This window comes from Papio anubis, chromosome 19 (genome assembly GCF_008728515.1).
Source record: "Papio anubis isolate 15944 chromosome 19, Panubis1.0, whole genome shotgun sequence".
Lineage (NCBI taxonomy): Eukaryota > Metazoa > Chordata > Mammalia > Primates > Cercopithecidae > Papio > Papio anubis.
In genome coordinates this window covers 39,175,309-39,198,445 of record NC_044994.1, presented here as the reverse complement: position 1 = coordinate 39,198,445, position 23,137 = coordinate 39,175,309, and the positions used below count along the sequence as shown (strand labels likewise).

Genomic DNA, 23,137 nt, shown 5'->3' with positions numbered 1-23,137 from the left:
CCAGGACCCAGCTTCCGGTGTCCGTTGGGACGCTGCGGGGATTTTTATCCCGGCTGAGAGGAACCTGCGGCCAGCGTGGCTGGCTGGTTTTGCTGTTAGTGGGGGCGTTTCCTGAGGACGGCGTACGGAGTGTGGGTGAGGAGCTGCTGTGGGACGGAAGAGGAAAAAGCGGAATTGGGGCCGGGAGGCTGCAGTTTTTGTGACAGGGTTCGGGAACTACCAGTGGCGCCCACAGGCCGCCCCTCCTCTCAGGCCTGGCCCAGCCTGCGGTCTTGCTCTGCACATTCCATGCCTTCAGCAAAGGGACCGAACTCTTTGCCTTGGCCCCGCGCGTGCGCACAGCTGGGCTCGAGGCGCACTGTGGGTCTCTCCGGGGCGGATTGTGACACTAGTGTGTCAATCATTCCTCAAAGCGTGCTCTTGGTCTGTATTTTGGAGCTAGCGTCCCTCCTGGTCAGTGTGGCGTTTGTAAGGCCCTGGTACTTGGGCTAGAACCGAGTGCAGTGACCAGTCTTGAGGCCCCTTCCCAGCCAAGAGATAGGGGGATGGAAGTTGAGTTGGTGCTGAAAGAGTTTGTTGTTGGGGCCTAGTAGCTCTGGACACTGGGATTCATGAGTTAATTCACAGTCTTCGTTGAACGCCTGAATAACACAGTGGGAAAGGCAGCACACTACCTTATGCACAGAGCTTAATGGTTTAGTAGGAGAGACCCGTACTGGTAACCAGGACAGTGGTAAATGTAGTAGGAACACAGATGGCCCCTAGGGACCCTAGGGGAGAAAAGGAGTTGGACCCAGGGGAGCACGCCAGAGGAAGTGATGGTTATCTGAGACTGAGGGCTGGAGGGATTGGCCAAGAGACGAGGGTGTAGAGGGGCCCGAGTAGTTGCAGACAAAAGTCCCGCAACGAGGGAGGCAAAGTGTAGAGCTCTTGGCCGACTGCAGTACCGTGGAACTTGGGTGCTAGTGGAGACGAGTGAGTTGGAGAGGGTAAACCAGGGCTCTCTCCACCAGTGTTCATTGTTCAGACTATCCAGAGGACAGCGGAGAGACACTGGAAGAATTTTAACTGGGGAGTGGCTGAATAATACCGTCATTTATTGAATGTGTACAGTGGTTCCAGAAAAGTCTGGAACCGTATAGGTAAGGACAGAAAATTTGTACTTCCCAGGAGTTTTAGGAGGCATGTTCTGTAGAGCTCCAGTCTCCCAAGGGAAGATTTGTATTAAAATCTCTTGTTTTAAGTATGTAAGTTTTGAATAATATGCCATAATATATATTTAGGTATGTTTTCTCAAATCCTCGAGTTATACTAACGCTTTAGAACTTTGCATCATATGTATCCTGTGATTTTTGTAGCCCTTGATATATCCATAATTTCCCTCCTTGCTTCTCTCTCCCAGCCCTCCACATACATAACCCAACCTTTCTCTGAGCGGAATACAATTCACAATTCTTCATAGGTATTACTTTCTTTTTTTTTTTCTTTTTAATTTTTTATTATACTTTAAGTTGTAGGGTACATGTGCACAATGTGCAGCACACTAACATGTGCCATGTTGGTGTGCTGCACCCATTAACTCGTCATACATTAGGTATATGTCCTAATGCTATCCCTCCCGCCCCCCCACCCTACAACAGGCCCCGGTGTGTGATGCTCCCCTTCCTGTGTCCAAGTGTTCTCATTGTTCAATTCCCACCTATAAGTGAGAACATGCGGTGTTTGGTTTTCTGTTCTTGCGACAGTTTGCTGAGAATGATGATTTCCGACTGTATTCATGTCCCTACAAAGGACATGAACTCATCCTTTTTTGTGGCTGCATCGTATTCCATGGTGTATATGTACCACATTTTCTTAATCCAGTCTGTCTTTGATGGACATTTGGGTTGATTCCAAGTCTTTGCTAGTGTGAATAGTGCCACAGTAAACATACATGTGCATGTTTCTTTATAGCAGCATGATTTATAATCCTTTGGGTACATACCCAGTGATGGGATGGCTGGGTCAAATGATATTTCTACTTCTAGATCCTTGAGGAATCACCACACTGTCTTCCACATGGTTGAACTAGTTTACAGTCCTACCAACAGTGTAAAAGTGTTCCTATTTGTCCACATCCTCTCCAGCACCTGTTGTTTCCTGACTTTTTAATGATTGCCATTCTACCTGTTGTGAGATAGTATCTCATTGTGGTTTTGATTTGCATTTCTCTGATGGTGAGTGATGATGAGCATCTTTTCACGTGTCTGTTGGCTGCATAAATGTCTTCTTTTGAGAAGTGTCTTCATATCCTTCACCCACGTTTTGATGGGATTGTTTGTTTTTTTCTTGTAAATTGGATTGAGTTCTTTGTAGATTCTAGATATTAGCCCTTTGTGAGATGAGTAGATTGCAAAAATTTTCTCCCATTCTGTAGGTTGCCTGTTCGCTCTGATGGTAGTTTCTTTTGCTGTGCAGAAACTCTTTAGTTAAATTAGATCCCATTTGTCAATTTTGGCTTTTGTTACCCTTGCTTTTGGTGTTTTAGACATGAAGTCCTTGCCCATGCCTATGTCCTGAATGGTATTGCCTAGGTTTTCTTCTAGGGTTTTTATGGTTTTAGGTCTAACATTTAAGTCTTTAATCCATCTTGAATTAATTTTTGTATAATGTGTAAGGAAGGGATCCGGTTTCAGCTTGCAACATATGGCTAGCCAGTTTTCCCAGCACCATTTATTAAATAGGGAATCCTTTCCCCATTTCTTGTTTTTCTCAGTTTTGTCAAAGATCAGATGGCTGTAGATGTGTGGTATTATTTCTGAGGGCTCTGTTCTGTTCCATTGGTCTATATCTCTGTTTTGGTACCAGTACCATGCTGTTTTGGTTACTGTAGCCTTGTAGTATAGTTTGAAGTCAGGTAGCGTGATGCCTCTAGCTTTGTTCTTTTGGTTTAGGATTTTCTTGGCAATGCGGGCTCTTTTTTGGTTCTATATGAACTTTAAAGCAGTTTTTTCCAATTCTGTGAAGAAACTCATTGGTAGCTTGATGGGGATGGCATTGAATCTATAAATAACCTTGGGCAGTATGGCCATTTTCACGACATTGATTCTTCCTATCCATGAACATGGAATGTTCTTCCATTTGTTTGTGTCCTCTTTTATTTCATTGAGCAGTGGTTTGTAGTTCTCCTTGAAGAGGTCCTTCACATCCCTTGTAAGTTGGATTCCTAGGTATTCTATTTTCTTTGAAGCAGTTGTGAATGGGAGTTCATTCATGATTTGGCTCTCTGTTTGTCTGTTATTGGTATATAAGAATGCTTGTGATTTTTGCCCATTGATTTTGTATCCTGAGACTTTGCTGAAGTTGCTTATCAGCTTAAGGAGATTTGGGGCTGAGACGATGGGTCTTTATAAATATACAATCGTGTCGTCTGCAAACTGGGACAATTTGACTTCCTCTTTTCCTAATTGAATACCCTTTGTTTCTTTCTCCTGCCTGATTGCCCTGGCCAGAACTTCCAACACTATGTTGAATAGGAGTGGTGAGAGAGGGCATCCCTGTCTTGTGCCAGTTTTCAAAGGGAATGCTTCCAGTTTTTGCCCATTCAGTATGATATTGGCTGTGGGTTTGTCATAAATAACTCTTATGATTTTGAGATACGTTCCATCAGTACCAAATTTATTAAGAGTTTTTAGCATGAAGGGCTGTGAATTTTGTCAAAGGCCTTTTCCGCATCTATTGAGATAATCATGTGGGATTTGTCTTTGGTTCTGTTTATATGCTGGATTACATTTATTGATTTATGTATGTTGAACCAACCTTGCATCCCAGGGATGAAGCCCACTTGATCATGGTGGATAAGCTTTTTGATGTGCTGCTGGATTCGGTTTGCCAGTATTTTGTTGAGGATTTTTGCATCGATGTTCATCAGGAATATTGGTCGAAAATTCTCTTTTTTTGTTGTGTCTCTGCCAGGCTTGGGTATCAGGATGATGTCGGCCTCAAAAAATGAGTTAGGGAGGGTTCCCTCTTTTTCTGTTGATTGGAGTATTTTCAGAAGGAATGATACCAGCTCCTCCTTGTACCTCTGGTAGAATTCGGCTGTGAATCCGTCTGGTCCTGGACTTTTTTTGGTTGGTAGGCTGTTAATTATTGCCTCAATTTCAGAGCTTGTTATTGGTCTATTCAGGGATTCAACTTCTTCTTGGTTTACTCTTGGGAGAGTGTATGTGTCCAGGAATTTATCTATTTCCTCTAGGTTTTCTAGTTTATTTGCGTAGAGGTGCTTACAGTATTCTCTGATGGTAGCTTGTATTTCTGTGGGGTCAGTGGTGATATCCCCTTTATCCTTTTTTATTGCATCTATTTGATTCTTCTCTCTTTTCTTCTTTATTAGTCTTGCTAGCAGTCTATCAATTTTGTTGATCTTTTCACAAAACCAGCTCCTGGATTCATTGATTTTTTTGGAGGGTTTTTTGTGTCTCTATCTCCTTCAGTTCTGCTCTGATCTTAGTTATTTCTTGCCTTCTGCTAGCTTTTGAATGTGTTTGCTCTTGCTTCTCTAGTTCTTTTAATTGTGATGTTAGGGTGTCAATTTTAGATCTTTCCTGCTTTCTCTTGTGGGCATTTAGTGCTATAAATTTCCCTCTACACACTGCTTTAAATGTGTCCCAGAGATTCTGGTATGTTGTCTTTTTGTTCTCATTGGTTTCAGAGAACATCTTTATTTCTGCCTTCATTTCGTTTTGTACCCAGTAGTCATTCAGGATGAGGTTGTTCAGTTTCTGTGTAGTTGAGTGGTTTTGAGTGAGTTTCTTAATCCTGAGTTCTAGTTTGATTGCACTGTGGTCTGAGAGACAGTTTGTTATAATTTCTGTTCTTTTACATTTGCTGAGGAGTGCTTTACTTCCAATTATGTGGTCAATTTTGGAATAAGTATGATGCGGTGCTGAGAAGAATGTATATTCTGTTGATTTGGGGTGGAGAGTTCTGTAGATGTCTATTAGGTCCGCTTGGTGCAGAGCTGAGTTCAATTCCTGGATATCCTTGTTAACTTTCTGTCTCATTGATCTGTCTAATGTTGACAGTGGGGTGTTAATGTCTCCCATTATTATTGTGTGGGCGTCTAAGTCTCTTTGTAAGTCTCTAAGGACTTGCTTTATGAATCTGGGTGCTCCTGTATTGGGTGCATATATATTTAGGATAGTTAACTCTTCCTGTTGAATTGATCCCTTTACCATTATGTAATGGCCTCCTTTGTCTCTTTTGATCTTTGATGGTTTAAAGTCTGTTTTATCAGAGACTAAGATTGCAACGCATGCCTTTTTTTGTTTTCCTTTTGCTTGGTAGATCTTCCTCCATCTCTTTATTTTCAGCCTATGTGTGTCTCTGCACGTGAGATGGGTCTCCTGAATACAGCACACTGATGGGTCTTGACCTTTATCCAATTTACCAGTCTGTGTCTTTTAATTGGAGCATTTAGCTTATTTACATTTAAGGTTAATATTGTTATGTGTGAATTTGATTCTGTCATTATGATGTTAGCTGGTTATTTTGCTCGTTAGTTGATGCAGTTTATTCCTAGCATTGATGGTCTTTACATTTTGGCTTGTTTTTGCAGTGGCTGGTAGCAGTTTTTCCTTTCCATGTTTAGTGCTTCCTTCAGGAGCTGTTTTAGGGCAGGCCTGTTGGTGACAGAATCTCTCAGCATTTGCTTATCTGCAAAGGATTTTATTTCCCCTTCACTTATGAAACTTAGTTTGGCTGGATATGAAATTCTGGGTTGAAAGTTCTTTTCTTTAAGAATGTTGAATATTGGCCCCCACTGTCTTCTGGCTTGTAGAGTTTCTGCTGAGAGATCTGCTGTTAGTCTGATGGGCTTCCCTTTGTGGGTAACCCGACCTTTCTCTCTGGCTGCCCTTAACATTTTTTCCTTCATTTCAGCTTTGGTAGATTTGACAGTTATATGTCTTGGAGTTGCTCTTCTCTAGGAGTATCTTTGTGGCGTTCTCTGTATTTCCTGAATTTGAATGTTGGCCTGCCTTGCTAGGTTGGGGAAGTTCTCTTGGATAATATCCTGCAGAGTCTTTTCCAACTTGGTTCCATTCTCCCTGTCACTTTCAGGTACACCAGTCAAACGCAGATTTGGTCTTTTCACATAGTCCCATATTTCTTGGAGGCTTTGTTCATTTCTTTTTACTCTTTTTCCTCTAAACTTCTCTTCTCGCTTCATTTCATCCATTTGATCTTCAATCACTGATACCCTTTCTTCCAGTTGATTGAATTGGTTACTGAAGCTTGTGCATTTGTCACATAGTTCTTGTTCCATGGTTTTCAGCTTTATCAGGTCATTTAAGGACTTCTCTACATTGGGTATTCTAGTTAGCCATTCATCTTATCTTTTTTCAGGGTTTTTAGCTTCTTTGCAGTGGGTTCGAACTTCCTCCTTTAGCTTGGAGAAGTTTGATCGTCTGAAGCCTTCTTCTCTCAACTCGTCAACGTCATTCTCTGTCCAGCTTTCTTCTGTTGCTGGTTAGGAGCTGCGTTTCTTTGGAGGGGGAGACGCTCTCTGATTTTTAGGATTTTCAACTTTTCTGCTCTGTTTTTTCCCCATCTTTGTGGTTTTATCTATCTTTGGTCTTTGATGATGGTGACGTACAGATGGGGTTTTGGTGTGGATGTCTTGTCTGTTTGTTAGTTTTTCTTCTAACAGTCAGGACCCTTAGCTGCAGGTCTGTTGGAGTTTGCTCGAGATCCACTCCACACCCCATTTGCCTGGGTATCAGCAGCAGAGGCTGCAGAAGAGTGAATATTGCTGAACAGCAAATGTTGCTGCCTGATCGTTCCTCTGGAAGCTTCGTCTCAGAGGTGTACCCAGTCGTGTGAGGTGTCAGTCTGCCGCTACTTGGGGGTGTCTCCCAGTTAGGCTACTCGCGGGTCAGGGACCCACTTGAGGAGGCAGTCTTTCTGTTCTCAGATCTCAGACTCTGTGCTGGGAGAACCACTACTCTCTTTAAAGCTATCAGACAAGAATATTTAAATCTGCAGAGGTTTCTGCTGCCTTTTGTTTGGCTATGTCCTGTCCCCAGAGTTGGAGTCTACAGAGGCAGGCAGGCCTCCTTGAGTTGCAGTGGGCTTCACCCAGTTGGAGCTTCCTGGTCACTTTGTTTACCTACTCAAACCTCAGCAGCGGTGGCCCCAGCCTTGCTGCTGCCTTGCAGTTAGATCTCAGACTGCTGCACTAGCAATGAGGGAGGCCCCGAGGGCCTGGGACCCTCCGAGCCAGGCATGGGATATAATCTCCTATTGTGCTGTTTGCTAAGACCCTTGCAAAAGCACAGTATTAGGGTGGGAGTGACCCGATTTTCCAGGTGCTGTGTGTCACGGTTTCTCTTGGCTAGGAAGGGGAATTCCCTTCTCCCTTGTGCTTCCCAGGTGAGGTGATGCCTCACCTTGCTTTGGCTCTTGCTCGGTGGGCTGCACCCACCATCCTGCACCCACTGTCCGATATGCCCCAGTGAGATGAACTCGGTACCCTGAAATGCAGAAATCACCCGTCTTCTGTGTTGCTCATGCTGGGAGCTGTAGCCTGGAGCTGTTCCTGTTTGGCCATCTTCAGGTATTACTTTCTTTAATCCTCTTATGAACCATTAGAGTTGTGTTATTCTACATTACCAGTGAGGAAACTGAGGCAGAAAGGTTAAGAAAGTTGCCCAGGTTCACCTAGCTGGTGAGTGGAGATGTATACCCAGTCTATAAATTTATACAACTCCTTTCTTCTTGTCCTTAACCACTGCCATGGTTGCATTTTAGGGCATAATTTAGGACTGGTAATAGGAGATGCAAAGCAGAGAGGACAATTAAGAAGTTGTTGTCGCTGGGTGCGGTGGCTCACACCTGTAATCCCAACACTTTGGGAGGCCGAGGCGGGTGGATCATGAGGTCAGGAGATTGAGACCATCCTGGCTAACGTGGTGAAACCCCGTCTCTACTAAAAATACAAAAAATTAGCTGGGCGTGGTGGCGGGCACCTGTAGTCCCAGCTGCTTGGGAGGCTGAGGCAGGAGACCGGCCTGAACCCAGGAGTCAGAGCTTGCAGTGAGCCGAGATCACACCACTGCACTCCAGGCTGGGTGACAGAGCGAGTCTCCATCTCAAAAAAAAAAAAAAAAAAAAAAAAAAGATGTTGTTGAAATAGTCTAGATGAGAGTTGATTTCAAACTTCAAAAAGGTAGTTTTAAAAATGATGAAGGTAAGTGGATCTAAGATCGTAAAGGAAGTAGAACTGCTGACATAATTTGGCGTCTGGATTGATGGTGCTGCCAACCACTCATAGGGATGGCTGGGAAAGAGCACCTTTGAGGGTGAAAGGACTTGGATTGAGATGTCCCTGAGATATTCAAGCCTGGATGTCCTCTGAAGTATCTGAAGTTCTCCTCTTGGAATGAGAGAATTTGCTTTTCTTCTTTGCATTGAATATGTACCACTGTCAGTGGTTTATGGCTCTTCTAAGGGGTCTCCCATGTAATTTGTTCCGATTATGAGAGATTGTGGGTATGGACCCAAGATAAACAAAATCAGGCACTACCTTTGAAGCCTTTATAGTTATTTTGAGGGTTATATTAGTATTTTACAATTATATTTTATCAAATACCGGCTTGTAGTTCAGGTAACGAGTATTATACAGGTTCAGACAAGGCTTGGTGGCTCATGCCTGTAATCCCAGCACTTTGGGAGCCCAAGGCGGATAGATACCTTGAACTCACCAGTTCGAGACCATCCTAGGCAATGTGGTGAAACCCGTCTCTACTAAAAGTACAAAAATTAGCTGGACGTGGTGGTGCACACCTGTGGTTCCAGCTACTTGGGAGGCGGAGGTGAGAGTGAGCTGAGAGCTTGAGCCACTGCGGGGAGGCAGAGGTTACAGTGAGCTGAGAGATTGTGCCACTGCACTCCAGCCTAGGAGATAGAGTCAGATCTTCTCTCCAAAAAAAAAAAAAGAAAAAAAGAAAAAAAAAGAAAAGAAAAGAAAAAAGGTTTGGACAAGAAGAGAGGTCAAAGTGATCAAGTTACTGGGACTAACTGAAGAAGTAAGTATATTTTGAGGTATGAATGGGGCATCTCAATTTTATTCTAGGCCTTAGTCAGTCACTCTCAAATATGTGGTGCTCCAGAAGAGCATTTTAGAGTTTAAAAGGTATGTTCTATGGAACTGATGATAGCAAAGAGTATAGGCTTTTAAAATGTTTTGGTAACATTAAGCCTGTGTGGATGCTTCAATAAGGATTAAAATGATAGATATTTATTATGATAGTTCCCTGGCTCCAAGTAAATAGTACAATTCTTACTTTCATTGTTTTTCTAGTCTTGTTCATATTTTGTTCTTTAATCACCTTCAGAGGTAACACTTTTTATTGAATATTAGATGTCTCCTGTAAAAGTTGGATTTTGGGAGAAGCAATTTTAGATTCCTCTGTATATATGAAAAGAAAATGCCTCTTTTTGGTCCATCCTTTTGTGGGGCAGTTAGTGTACTTCAAAGAATTTTTTAACTGTTACGTATCCAAATACAATCCCTAGGAATGGTCTAGTCTTTTGATGAACAAGCTGTTTTCCCTCTCAGGGAGGTAATAGTTGATGCTATTGCTTATATAACCCTTCAATTCAAGGTCACAGTAAAGATCAGAAATAGAATAACATGTGGACTTTTACAGAAGGGAGGATTTTGCAGTTGAAACTTGATTAACCACAGCTATTAATATATTTTTTAACCTCTGCAGTCTTCTTTTTCCCTCTTTCATCAGATACATTATGAAAGACAAACAGAATTGGGGATTTACTTAAAATTCAAAATGCCTTAGAGGTGGAGGCTTTTATGCTGAGTGTATAGTGATTGTCTGGACTACTGGACTAATTTAGCTTTTTATAACTATTAAATGTATGAGAAATAACTGACTAAAATATAAGAAGACTCATTTTTTATTGTGCAATATATCATCTGTATAAGAGTATGTAAAACATATATGTTTAAAATAATTATAGTAAAATTAAAAGCACCCATATTCTCATTGTCTAGGTTAAGAAGTAGAGTATTGCCATACCTTAGAGGCTCCCTTTGTGCTCCTCTTGGTTTGCATCTGCTTCCTGCCCTCTGGAGGGTAATTAGTATCCCCTCCGTTGTGATAATCATTCGCTTGCTTCTCTTTACGGTTTTATCACCTATGTATGCATCTGTATTTTTGAGTACTATAATGTTAAACCATACTATACATATTCTTTTTTGACTTGCTTTTTTCACCCTCTAGGAGATTTCTGAGAGTTATGTAAAGCGATTTGAATGTAAGTTCTTTCTGCTGCCTTTTTTTTCTGTGTATAAATATACCACAACTTATTTATCCATTCTGGTTTTTGTTGTTGTTGTTGTTTTTACTTTTATCAGTCTTTATTAATCTTTAATTGATCTGCACGTACAGCATGCTGTTGTTTCTACCTAAAACGACTGGGGTCTTGCCTTCTGCTTCCCATAGAGATTCTCCCAAATCCATAGGTCCATAGTCACACACGAGGACAGCTTTGCATGTAACATGAATCTTAAAGCACAACTCCAGAAACAAGCTCACCTCCTCAAGATCACACACTGCCAGGAAACTTGGGGGCAACCTGCAGAACAAAAAGCTTAGTGTGAAAGCTAAACTGGCCAGGAGCAGTGGCTCATGCCTCTAATCTCAGCACTTTGGGAGGGGAGGCCAAGGGGGCGAATCACCTGAGGTCAGGAGTTTGAGACCAATCTAGCCAACATGGTGAAACCCATCTATACTAAAAATACAAGAAAATTAGCTGGGTGTGATGGCGGGCACCTGTAATCCCAGATACTCGGGAGGTTGAGGCAGGAGAATCACTTGAACCCGGGAGGTGGAGGTTGCCGTGAGCCAAGATCATGCCACTGCACTCCACTTGGGTGATAGAGTGAGACTCCGTCTCAAGGAAAACAAAACAAAACACCCATCTACACTGGAAGTTGACACATGGAAGGCGCTTCCAGCCCTGGTCCTGAAACATTATAGGAAAGCTGAGTTGCAGCTTGCAGGTATTGTACTGACCTGCGCTGTCAAAGTCTTTCCAGGTTGCTCTTGCATGCAATTGGAGATCCCATGGCTATCACCAGCCACAGCCCTTGGAAACATGCTGTATCCTTTCTGTTGTTGATGGACATTTATATTGTTTCCATTTTCTGGCTGTTACAAGTGGTGCTGTTATAGACGTCTTTGTTCATGTATCATGGTACACTGTAAAATAATCTCTCAAAGGTATACTTGGAAGTGGAATTGCCAGATCATAGGGTATGGTGATGCCAGACTAATTCCAAAATGCTTGTACAAGTATATTCTTTCACCAGCAGCATATGGGAATTCCTGTTGACAGCCTTTGGTGTTTGCAGTCTTAAATTTTGCGCATCTGTAGGTTGGTGCATTGATCTCACTGTGCGTGAAATTTGTATTTTCCTGATTACCAGTGAGCTTTGAGTATCTTCATTTATTTGCTGTTCAGATTTGCCCCTTTTTTTTTTTTTGAGACACAGTCTCGCTCTGTCGCCCAGGCTGAAGTGCAATGGTGTGATCTCGGCCTCACTGCAACCTCCGCCTCCCAGGTTTAAGCAATTCTCCCTCCTCAGCCTCACGAGTAGCTGGGATTCAGATAATTTTAGTATTTGTAGAGACACGGTTTCACCTTGTTGGCTAGGCTGGTCTTGAATGCCTAACCTAGGGTCATCCGCCCACCTTGGCCTCCCAAAGTGCTGGGATTACAGGTGTGAGCCACCGCGTCCGGCCAGATTTGCTCTCTTGTAAAGGATATGTTAAGATCTTATGCAGTTTTTCTATTGGGTCATTCATCTTTTTCTTACTATTTATACTTTATACTTCCTGGAATCTTGTCTTTTCCTACATGTGTTAGAAAAATAAGTTCTTTTTCTATATTTTCACTCTCTTTATGGTACTTTTGAAATACAGTTGAATTTATCTGTCTTTTCTTCAATGGTTTGTGCTTTTCATGTCTCGTTTTAGAAAACCTTTTCTGTCCTCAAGTCATGAAGATACTCTCCTATCTAAAAGTTTTACAGTTTTGCCTTAAACATGTGGTTGTTTAATCTCCTTGGAAAAAGAAATTGTTGTGTATGGTGTGATGTGGGAGTCCAATTTCATTTTTTCTCATACGGATATTCCATGGTTCCAACACCATATTATTGATCATTTTATTTTTTCTTTACTAATCGGAGACACTACTTTTATCATATATGAAGTTTCTACACATACTGGGATCTTTTTCTGTATTTTCTGTTCCATTGGTGAGTTTGTCTCCATATGTACTAATACCACACCATTTTAATTAATTACAGGACCTCATTAAGTAAGTCTGGATATTAGGTAAAGCAAGGCCTGCTTTCTTTTTCTTGTTCGGTCTTGGCTGAAGTGTCTTGGCTATACTTGGCCATTTGTACTGGTGTAACCATTTTAGCATCAGCTTATCAAGTTCCACAAGACACTTTTTGGGATATTGATTGGAGTTGCATTGAATCTGAGTCTTAACTGTTGCTCCTTTGAAAGTAATTTGTCTTTTCCCTTGGCTGCTTTCAAGATCTTCTCTTTGCCATTGGCGTATAGCGAGAGTTTAGATGTGGATTTATTTTCATTTATCTTGCTTAGAATTCACTGGGCCTTCTGAATGAATCTGTACATTGATAGTCTTTCGTGTGTTTTCTCCTCATATTTTTTATCTTGCCCTTTTTTTTTTTTTTTTTGAGACGGAGTCTCGTTCTGTTGCCCAGGCTAGAGTGCAGTGGCACAATCTCAGCTCACTGCAAGCTTCGCCTCCCGGTTTCATGCCATTGTCCTGCCTCAGCCTCCCAAGCAGCTGGGACTACAGGTGCCTGCCACCATGCCCGGCTAATTTTTTGTATTTTTAATAGAGACGGGGTTTCACTGTGTTAGCCAGGATGGTCTCGATCTCCTGACCTCGTGATCCGCCTGCTTCGGCCTCCCAAAGTGCTGAGATTACAGGCGTGAGCCACCGCGCCTGGCACCTTTTGTTTTTTAAACATGTAGGCATTATGATAATTACATTAGAAGAATAAGAAGCCCTTATAGGGCTGCTTATGCAGTCTGTTGTTTCTGTAGGTGCTCCCTTACCATGACTTGTTTCCTTAGGTTACTGGCTCATCATTGTTAGAATTTGATTTGATTTTTTTTTTTTTTTTTTTTTTTTTTTGAGACAGGGTCTTGCTCTGTTGTCTAAGCTGGAATGCAGTGATGCTATCATAGTTCGCTGCGGCCTTGAACTCCTGAGGCCAAGCAGTCCTCCCACCTTAGCCTCCCAAGTAGCTAGGACTACAGGCCCATGCTACCATGCTTGGCTCTTTGATTTTATTTATGGGATTTCTTTGCTGTTTGGGCTGAAAACTAGTATTTTGAGGGAGGGTTTATATTTGCTATAGCCAGGCACCTGCTAGTCAAGGTCACACTAATTAAAATCTTGAAGTTTTTCTGAGGCTTATCTTAGGTGATGTGAATTTGGTCTGCAAATTGAGCCCAGCGCTGGTTTATGGTTCCAAATTCTCTGCAGCACTTTCTACCTCCCACCCCTTTGGGCCACGTTTCAAAGCAGTTGATTTTCTTGTAGTCAACTGAGACAAGGTAGGGAGGGAGTGCCTGGGATAGGTTTATTTCTGGCTCACCCTTACAGTGAGGTCTTGGTTTTTAGGTCAGAGGATCTGTCTCTTCAGATGGGCTCTGAGTTTATATTTTATTCCCTGAAGAGGCTCATGGGGAAAAAAGATAACTCAAGGTCACATAGTGTGACAGATACCTTTGGAGCCAAAACAGGCCAGTGTTCTGCTCATCTCCTGAGTTCTTGCTTTTATTCAGATCTAACAGTTCCTTTTTTCCTTGCACCTTGTGGCTTACACACACACATGCGTGCACACACGTGCGCAGACACATGTATAAGTTTTTGATCTAGTATTGTTAGGTTTTATTTGGAGAGTTAATTTGATTCTTAGCCTGCTGTATTATGGAAGCCCAAGTTTAAAGTGATTTTTAAAAATAAGCATACCAGAGTTTATTCAATAAATGTTTACCCTTTCAAAGTAGTCAGGGTGGGAAACGATAAGCTTCTACATTGCTCAAGATATTTTTGGATTCCTATTTTGGAATTGCTTTCAGAGCTAGTACATATTCTTTGGGATATTTTTATTGGTTACAATTTGTATGCTTTAAAGATGGATTTAATTTTGAAAGTTTCAGAATAAAGCCTGCTGAATGAGATGGGTAGTCAAGGATGGTAATGCCACTTGGAGTTAAAAATAAAATGGAGCCATTGGTTAATGAAGCTGATTTTCATGTGTGACACATATGCTAACATTGATGGTAATTCCTAAAGAAAAATCCCAAAATGTTTTGAGTAATAGTTATTTGAAATAAACATTTATCATTTCTAGTTACCTTCAGTTAACTAGACAAATAACTCTACTAGCACACTGCATTATTTCTTAAGCATCATGAGTAGTTGTGTCTTTATTGTGATGAGGAAGTATTAGTAAAATACAAATTATGTATATGTGTGTGTGTGTGTGTGTGTGTGTTTTAGGGATATAGTCTCACTGTGTTGCCCTGCCTGCACAGTCATAACTCACTGCAGCCCCACACTCCTGGGCTTACGCAATCCCAGTAACTGGGACTACAGGCACACACCACCATGCTTGGCTACTTTTTGTTTATTTTTTATAGAGATGGGGGTCTCACTTTGTGGCCCACACTGGTCTCGAACTCCTGAATTCAAGCAATCTTCCTGCCTCAGCCACCCTAAGTGCTGGGATTACAGGTGCGAGCCACTGTACCTGGCCAACAATCTTCTTTTAAAAGAGAAAAATAGCTTCTTGGACACGTGCTTTCGAATTTTTTCATTAAATTTGTATTCCTTTTGTATATCTAATTTTATACATCATTAATAACATTCTTTGCATTAATGTAATAGGTATTTTATAAATAATATGCCAAAGATCTATTTAATATTTGTGTGGTATGTCTGGTATATTCTGTGTAGGGAGGTAAATTCTGTTTCATTTAAGAATAGTTTGTCGGGTGCGTTGAACCTTTAGAAAAAGTTAGAAGGCAAATTTAGTAACAAATCTTTGTTAGTAATTTCTTCATCTGAGCACCATCATCTTCAAGAGAAGGTAGTATCTGTGTAGACATTATCTGGACCTTGGTTTTCCCAACTAAGATGTAAAACCAGTGTGTGTAGAAAGAGGGGTGAGGGGTGATTCGAGAGCAGATAATCTTGAAGATCCCGTGTAGCTGTAATGTTCTTTTATATACTTATTTATGGTCTGTTCTCTTATTCTTATATAATCACATGTATTTTCCTCATTATTTTTCTTTCTCGTCAGAGCCCACTTTTGCCCTCACACTTCTAAATAGAAGCATATACGAGTTTTTTCTTTATGAGAACATACGTACTCACTTTCTGTGACCATATAGGGCATAGTGTTATGTGTATGTCTCTGTAAGTGGAATTAAGGGTGTTTAGCTTGCTGGTTTTAGGTTTTTTGTGTGTGTTTTTTTTGCCACTCTTCACCAGTAGGAATCTCCTCCCCTAGCACAGGGTCAATAAACTTTTTCTGTAAAGGGCCAGATAGTAAGGCTTTGCAGGCCAAAAAGTAAAATTGAGAATGTTAGGTAGATATCTAGGTAACAGGAAAGAAAATTTTTTTCTACAAACTTTTTTTTTATGAAATGAAAAGCATTTATTTATGGAACTAAAACTTTAATATTATTTTAATGTATCATAAAATATTATTCTTTTCTTTCCCAATCATCTAAAAATCTGTACTAGTTCATTCTCATGCTGCTATAAGGACATACCCAAGACTGCGTAATTTATACAGGAAAGAGGTTTAATGGACTCACAATTCCACATTGCTGGGGAGGCCTCACAATCATGGCATAAGGCAAAGGAGTAACAAAGGCACGTCTTACATGGTGGCAGGCAAGAGAGCGTGTGTGGGGAACTGCACTTTATTAAACCATCAGATCTTGTGAGGCTTACTCACTGTCACGAGAACAGCACGGGAGAACCTGCCCACATGATTCAATTACCTCCCACTGGGTCCCTCCCACAACATGTGGGGATTATGGGAGCTGCAATTCAAGATGAGATTTGAGTGGGAACACAGCCAAACCATATCAAAATGTAATCAATTATCAGCTTACAGGAAAAGACAAGGTGAGTCTGGAGCATCATGTAGTTCCAAAAGCAAAGAAGTGCTCAAAAAACAAAAGGATGGAAGCACAGGAGCCAACCTGAGAGAGCTCTCAATGACCAAAGCTAAAACAATTTCAGCGACAAAGTAAGTGACATAGTATTAGCTTATGGCACAAAGAACAGAATAAATATCTGTGAGCCCATACAGATTACATAAATAAATGATTGAGTAAATCAATAGAGAACAAGTCTTTCTCACTGAAGAATTTGAAATAATATATGAGGATACTCCTGTTTTTAGAAGGTAGAGTTTAGTTCCTCCCTACCCTCTTTAATGACTCAGCCCCAAAGAATAAAATGTGAAAGGGAAAAATACTGAATGTGGAAAAACCTGACAAATACCATAATTTATTAAACTAGCCTTCTGTTGATGGTCATTAGGTTGTTTCTCATCTTTTAGTATTTGAATCTAGCAGTAAGTAAAAAAAGATAATATATTAGGACTGCATTGGATTTGTGTCAATTAATATTAATTGACCTCATTGACAACTTAAGGGGAAAAACTGTGATCATCTCATTGCATACAGAAAAAGTAGTAGGTAAAATCCAATAGCCATTTATGACAAAAATTCTTAGCAACAGGGAGTAGAAGGGAACTTTCTTAAATGGCTAAAATATCAGCAGAGTCCTACAGCAAGCTTACTTAATGTATGAATACTAAAAATATTCCTTTAAAAAATCAAGAATATAATAAGGATGCATGCTATCACTACTTCTATTCAATTATGGAGTTCCTAATTAGAATAATAAAACAAAATAAGAAAAATAGAAAAAAATTATCACTTGTGGTTGGTAATTATTGACTACATAGAAAATTCTCTATGTAGACAATAATTTTCTATGTAGATAATAATTACCAACTACAAGTGACAATTTTCTTTTTTTCTTATTTTAGAATTAAAGTTTGGGGCCAGGTGTGGTGCCTCACACCTGTAATCCCAGCACTTGGGAAGGCCAGGGTGGGAGGATCACTTGAGCTTAGGAGTTGGAGACCAGCCTAAGAGACATAGAAAGACCCCATCTTTACAGAAAAAATAAATTAGCCAGGCATGGTGGTGCATGCCTGTGGTAACAGCTACTTGGGTGGCTGATGTGAGAGGATTGCTTGAGCATGGGCAGTTGAGGCTGTAGTGAGCTGTGATCATGCAGCTGCACTCCAGCTTGGGTGACAGAACAAGGCCCTGTCTCCAAAAAAAAAAAAAAAAGTTTGGAATGGTTAAAGGATATAAGACAACAACAACAACCAAAAAATGTATTTTAATACAGCAACACCAAACTGTTAGAAAAGGTAATATAAAATACTATAGCAATGATAGAGTTGTGTCTACAAATATATGCAAGCCATTTATGTAGATATTTATAAAACTAAAAAACTTACGTGAATGGAGAGATACAGTATGTTGATGGATAGGATGGCAATATAATAATGATCTTATTTCCTTTAAAAATAAGTTATCCTGATACTGCCCTGTAGATTAAATGCAGTTCTAGTCATAATCCCAAAGGGTGGATCTTGGTTTTGCTTTTGGTAGAGTATAAAAGGCACCAACATGGCTGAATCTCAGAAATACAATGTTGAGCAAAACAAATCATGAAAATTGTGAAACAATGTGTACATTGTGATTTCATTTTTATAACATTCTAAAATGGTAAAACTAAGAAAATGGTAAAACTAAGCAATTGGTAAAAAATATGAAGGAAAGAAACAAAATTATTATCACAAATTAATTGTACCAGTTACTTCCAGGAAATTCAACTGACCAGATTCTTACAGGAGGCTTCAGCAATATTGCCATTAGTTCTATTCTTAAGTTGGGGATGAGGTAGATACATGAAATTTCATTTTGTGTAACTATTATCATTCTTGAAGAAAACATTCAAACTGTTTTTCCTCTGCTGTCACACCAGCACAGCAACGGTCAATACAGAAGACTTCTGTGACCCCAAAATATGTGGAGATTTTTCCCCATCAGCAAGCAAGCAATCAGTTCTGCTGCAGATACCAGTTGGGAGTCCTCCAATTCAGTTCCAACACTGTCTGCCTGGAGGTAGTGTCAGATCCCACAGGTTGAGGGCTTAGTCTCCAAGACTGCCTTCTCCATTTTCAGACACCAGTCATGAGTCCTGGCCTGTGGAACTTCTTCAAGTTGAGGTTTTCACACGTCCCACTTTGGGTTTGATTAATTTGCTAGCACAGCTCACCAAATTTAGGGAAACACTTACATTTATCAATTTATTACAAAGGATTTATTAAAGGATACAAATTAACAGCCAAAATGAAGAGATACATAGGGCAAGGTCTGGAAGGGTCCCCACTGAGAGCTTCTGTCCCCATGGAGTTGGGGTGTGCCACCCTCGCAGCACGAAGGGGCATTCTTGTTCACCCTCCTGTCAGCCTCCATGTGATCAGCTCCCCAAAAGCCCCCATGGAGCCCTATCAATGGAGACTTCGTTGGATAGGTATGATTGAAGTATGCGCAACTGTGTGAAAATGTGATTGAATGTAAAGGGCATGATCTAAACCCAGTAAGGCCTGTTTAGATTATTCTTGATCCCTCTGCAGCATTCCTTCCTCCAGGGTATGAGACAGAACCTCTCTGGTATGAGGGTCTTTTGACCCACAATCAGATGAGAGTTCTGCCTTGGGCAGGTGAAAAGCGGACAGGAGAAGGTCAGAGATTCTGTTCACTTCAACCAAGGGTATGGGAGTTATGAGCCAGGAATCGTGGACAAAAACACTTTGTATAGTTATATATCACACTGTTATTAGGTATGAAAACATCATTCTTTTGCCCACTTTGATAAGAGATCTAGTATTTTTCTCAAACTTTTTATGTTGAAAGTTTGTAATAGTGCAGTAAAAACCGTATATTCTTCACCTAAAGTCACTAATTGTTAATCCTTGCTCCATTGGCTTTATGTTACTCTCATGCATTGCATTTAGTTGCCGTGTCTTTTCAGACTCCTTTAATTGATACAGTTCCTTACCCAGTCAGTTGTTTCGTACAATTTTCTTTAATTTGAATTGCCTGACTTTTTCCTTGTGATTCAAGTTGGGTTGAACATTTAACTAGGAATCCTACACAGGTGATGTTGTCTCTCTCAGGAAGCACATGATGTTGGTTTGTCCCATTTACTGGTGTTAATTTGATCATTTGATTTAAAGTTTATCTGGCAGGTTTTTCCACTGTAAAGGAGCCTTTTTTTTTTTTTTTTTCTGAGACAGAGTCTCCCACTGTTGCCCAGGCTGGAGTGCATGGAGTGCAGTGGTGCGATCTTGGCTCACTACAACCTCCGCCTCCCAGGTTCAAGTGATTCTCCTGCCTCATTCTTGTCCCTCAGCCTCCCTAATAGCTGGCATTACAGGCACCTGCCACCATGCCCAGCTAATTTTTGTATTTTTAGTAGAGATGCAGAGATGTGGTTTTACCAGGCTGGTTTTGAACTCCTGACCTCAAGTGATCTGCCCGCCTCGGCCTCCCCAAAAGTGCTGAACCACCGCGCCCAGCCCTATTCTTTTTTTTTTTTTTTTTTAAACAAGAAGTTTATGTAAACACCAAGATGCTTGACTTGAAGGGAAAACTAGAATTTTTTTTTTTTTTTGAGTAATTTATCTCTACTTAAAGACAGATTGCCCTGTATGTAACAGCTATGCAGGAAAAGTTATAAAATTGTCTTTGGTTTTACATTGATAAATGAAAAACCTTAAAATTCTCTAATTGAACAAGATATGCAGGGATTTTTATGGGGTTTTTGGTGGTGGTGTTAAAACAGAGCAAAATAACTTACTGAAATGTAAAGATAGCTGAATGAATATGCCACTAATGGAGAAAGGGTATTTTCACAGAATCAGTGTTTTTCCCCATCCCATCTCCACTTGATGTCAGTTAGAACATACCACTGGCTATTTAGTTTAAAAAATGCAATATGCTTGTGCACATATACCAGTTACTTTAGGTACCATAAAGGAATGGGGAAGGAGGAAATGAAAGAATAGAGAAAACTACTGTAGTCATCAGGATGTGGTGGAATCAAATTGCCATTTTTTGATTGAGAATGTAATCTTCGTCTGTAAGAACAGAATTCTGGAGTAAAGAAGCAGGTTCCCTTTTCGCTAGACACCTCCTGTCTGCTACTGGAACACAACACATCCATTGTATCTTCATCTTCTGTTTCCAAATGTGCAGGTGTGTCTGTTTCATTGATTGATTGCCCATCAAATTGGAATCTCATCTGCCTCATTGACAATGCCTGTCATTCACATTAGTCTTTCATTAGTTTACCAAGTGGCACATGCCTCTTAATCTTAAACTGCACCACAGAACCATCCTGCCCGGCCACCTTCAAATTAATGTGGTCATTGTTCTCAGTTTTGACTTCTTCCTTGGGCTTTTTGTTGGCCGTGGTGACTGCCAGAGTCTCCTCAGCTGCTGCTTGACAAAAGAGGTACCATGTATGCACCAGGAGTGGCAGAAGAAGGAGGTGGTAGTGGTAGACGAGGGAGAGCCATGTATTCTGTTTCAGGTTACAGGAGCAAAGAAGGGCGATTAGAATATTTTCATTATACATTACCAAAGATGAAGAAGACTATGCTAATGATTTAGTCCTTTCATCTACCCATTCTTTAGAGTACATTATTCTCATGTTTAAAAATAAATGAATGGTTCACCAGAGTTCTTTTTAAAAACCTGAAAGTAAATAATGGTATCTCTGTAAGCGTTTTCCTTCCTATAGTTTTCATTCAAGTGTTTTTTTTTTTTTTTTAAACCTAAGTATTGTAAAAGTTTTATGGATCAAATTTTGGATTTGTAATTTTTAAAACCAGTTTTCTCCAAAATGGAAGCGGCTTAACACTAAGCAGGATCTTTCTGGATATGAGTGATATTTTTGAAGACTTAGCAGTTTTTAATTGTCCATTGTTTCCTAAACTGTATTTTTAATTTCATTTGCTCTCTCCTAGGGAATGAAGGATGGCAGCACGCCGTGCATTAAAAGCTGTTTTGGTAGATCTCAGTGGCACACTTCACATTGAAGATGCAGCTGTGCCAGGCGCACAGGAAGCTCTTAAAAGGCAAGCTATCCTCCAGGTTCAGCTGACAAATATGTTTGTAAGTGCCATTTTACCACGGCAGATCATTAGCTAAATGGATGGCCTTAAGATGGCATTTTACCAACTTACCATATATAGGAACTGCCTTGGGTTTAGCTTGAGGATGTATGCATTATAATTTCCTCCAAACATTGTTTTCTAAGGCTTTATTAGGTTTGGCCTTTTGTTCCAGTCTTTTTGTTCTATGTGTATGTCATTTTCTAAGTCAGTAATGTAAATGTGGGAATGACAACTCAAGATTCTACAATATGGAATAAATACCATTGGAAAAAATCACAAATGAATCTTGGAATCACAAAATAAAGCACACACAGACAGGCATAGTGCTGCTTTCTCTTGTTTTACCTAAGGTCTAACATTGATTGTGCAGCTCCTCAAATAAAGTTTAGCTAAAGAACTTGAAATTTTTAAATTATTTCCATCAACTAAACGCTTTTAAAGGTTAAGGACTGTCTTATATTTCTCATCTACCAACCACAGTACTAAACAGAAGTCTGGATACAAATGAGATACCCAGTAAAGGTGTGTTAAAGTAAGAGGAATGTGAATGTTTGCTTCTGGGTGTCCTGAAAAAAAAATCAACTCATCACAACAGAACTAATAATGTATATTAAGGATCTTTATCCTAAAATAATTTAGAGAAGTTTTCAAAATCAGCAATATTTAGTATGTGGTACGTTTTTTCCAACCTTAAAATGTTCATAGGATGGTGTTAATCAGAAAATCTAATGACTCATATCACAGTGCCAGGTATTAGGGCAAAAGATTGACACAAACCTCACTTTCTTTCAAGGAGCTTACCTTTCGTTTGGGGAATCAAGAAATACATACTTATATATCTGGCAGGCATCAGTTGGGGATTATCAATTTAGTTAGGAGTCATGATGTTCATTTTATAGGTGGAGAAGCTTAGTGGACAACGTGTTGTTTAAAGTAAAAAAAAAAAATCTATTGCATAGTTGGACTTTATCTTGACTCCTTGACATGGTTTCTGTCTGAGTTAGCCTTTTTTAGGGGAATGGATGTCTGTTAATCAGTGTGCTCCTGTTGGACAGAGCTTTTACTACTTTAAAGATGAGCTTTCTACTGTAGATTGAAAGAATCTTTTTACATCTGGTGAACATTGACATCTGTAAGTAGCTATGTAAACTATAAAGCTGCCATTCTGGAGGGGCAAGAGGCTAGACATTGTCATGTTGCTGGCCATAAAAACATTTGGCACAGTTTTAACAAATAAGGAGATTCTATAGGGCCGGAATGTAAAAGCTGCCTTTTGACATCTGAATTTTGCCCTCTCCAGGTTACGTGGTGCTTCTGTAATCGTTAGGTTTGTAACCAATACGACCAAAGAGAGCAAGCAAGACCTGTTGGAAAGGTTGAGAAAATTGGAATTTGATATCTCTGAAAATGAAATATTCACATCTCTGACTGCAGCCAGAAGTTTACTAGAGCAGAAACAAGTCAGACCCATGCTGCTAGTTGATGATCGGGCACTACCTGATTTCAAAGGTAGGGGAAATTTGGAAAGTTTAAAGACTGGATATTTATATGTACTTACAAATCATTTTTAAAACTGGATGTTTAGAGATGTTTATTCTGATTTCCCCGTTATTATTGAAACATTTGATAATACTGATATTTTGGATCTAAATTGGCATTTCCCAAACCTTTTTTGACTGTAATCCATAGTAAGTGAAACACATTACATAGTAACCTAATATGTATCTGTGT

The 23,137-nt window shown here is 40.2% G+C and overlaps 1 protein-coding gene and 1 non-coding gene across 4 annotated transcripts in view; one reads left to right on the top strand and one right to left on the bottom strand.

Moving 5' to 3' along the window:
• Positions 1–2: 2 nt before the first annotated feature.
• The window catches only part of HDHD2 (haloacid dehalogenase like hydrolase domain containing 2), a 48,662-nt gene continuing 25,527 nt past the window's right edge, over positions 3–23,137 (top strand). For 2 of the 3 annotated variants that reach the window (XM_031658815.1, XM_031658816.1), the window contains exons 1-3: positions 3–135; positions 21,257–21,367; positions 22,707–22,915. In XM_031658815.1, the coding sequence (XP_031514675.1) occupies positions 21,267–21,367; positions 22,707–22,915 (310 nt within the window). In that variant the 5' untranslated portion in view covers positions 3–135; positions 21,257–21,266. Of the gene's footprint in view, positions 136–21,256; positions 21,405–22,706; positions 22,916–23,137 lie in introns of all 3 variants that reach the window. The other variant, XM_031658817.1, reaches the window with a different exon arrangement.
• Positions 11,035–11,166, bottom strand: LOC116271533. The gene has a single exon (XR_004180160.1). It is a non-coding gene; the product is annotated as a small nucleolar RNA SNORA44 (small nucleolar RNA).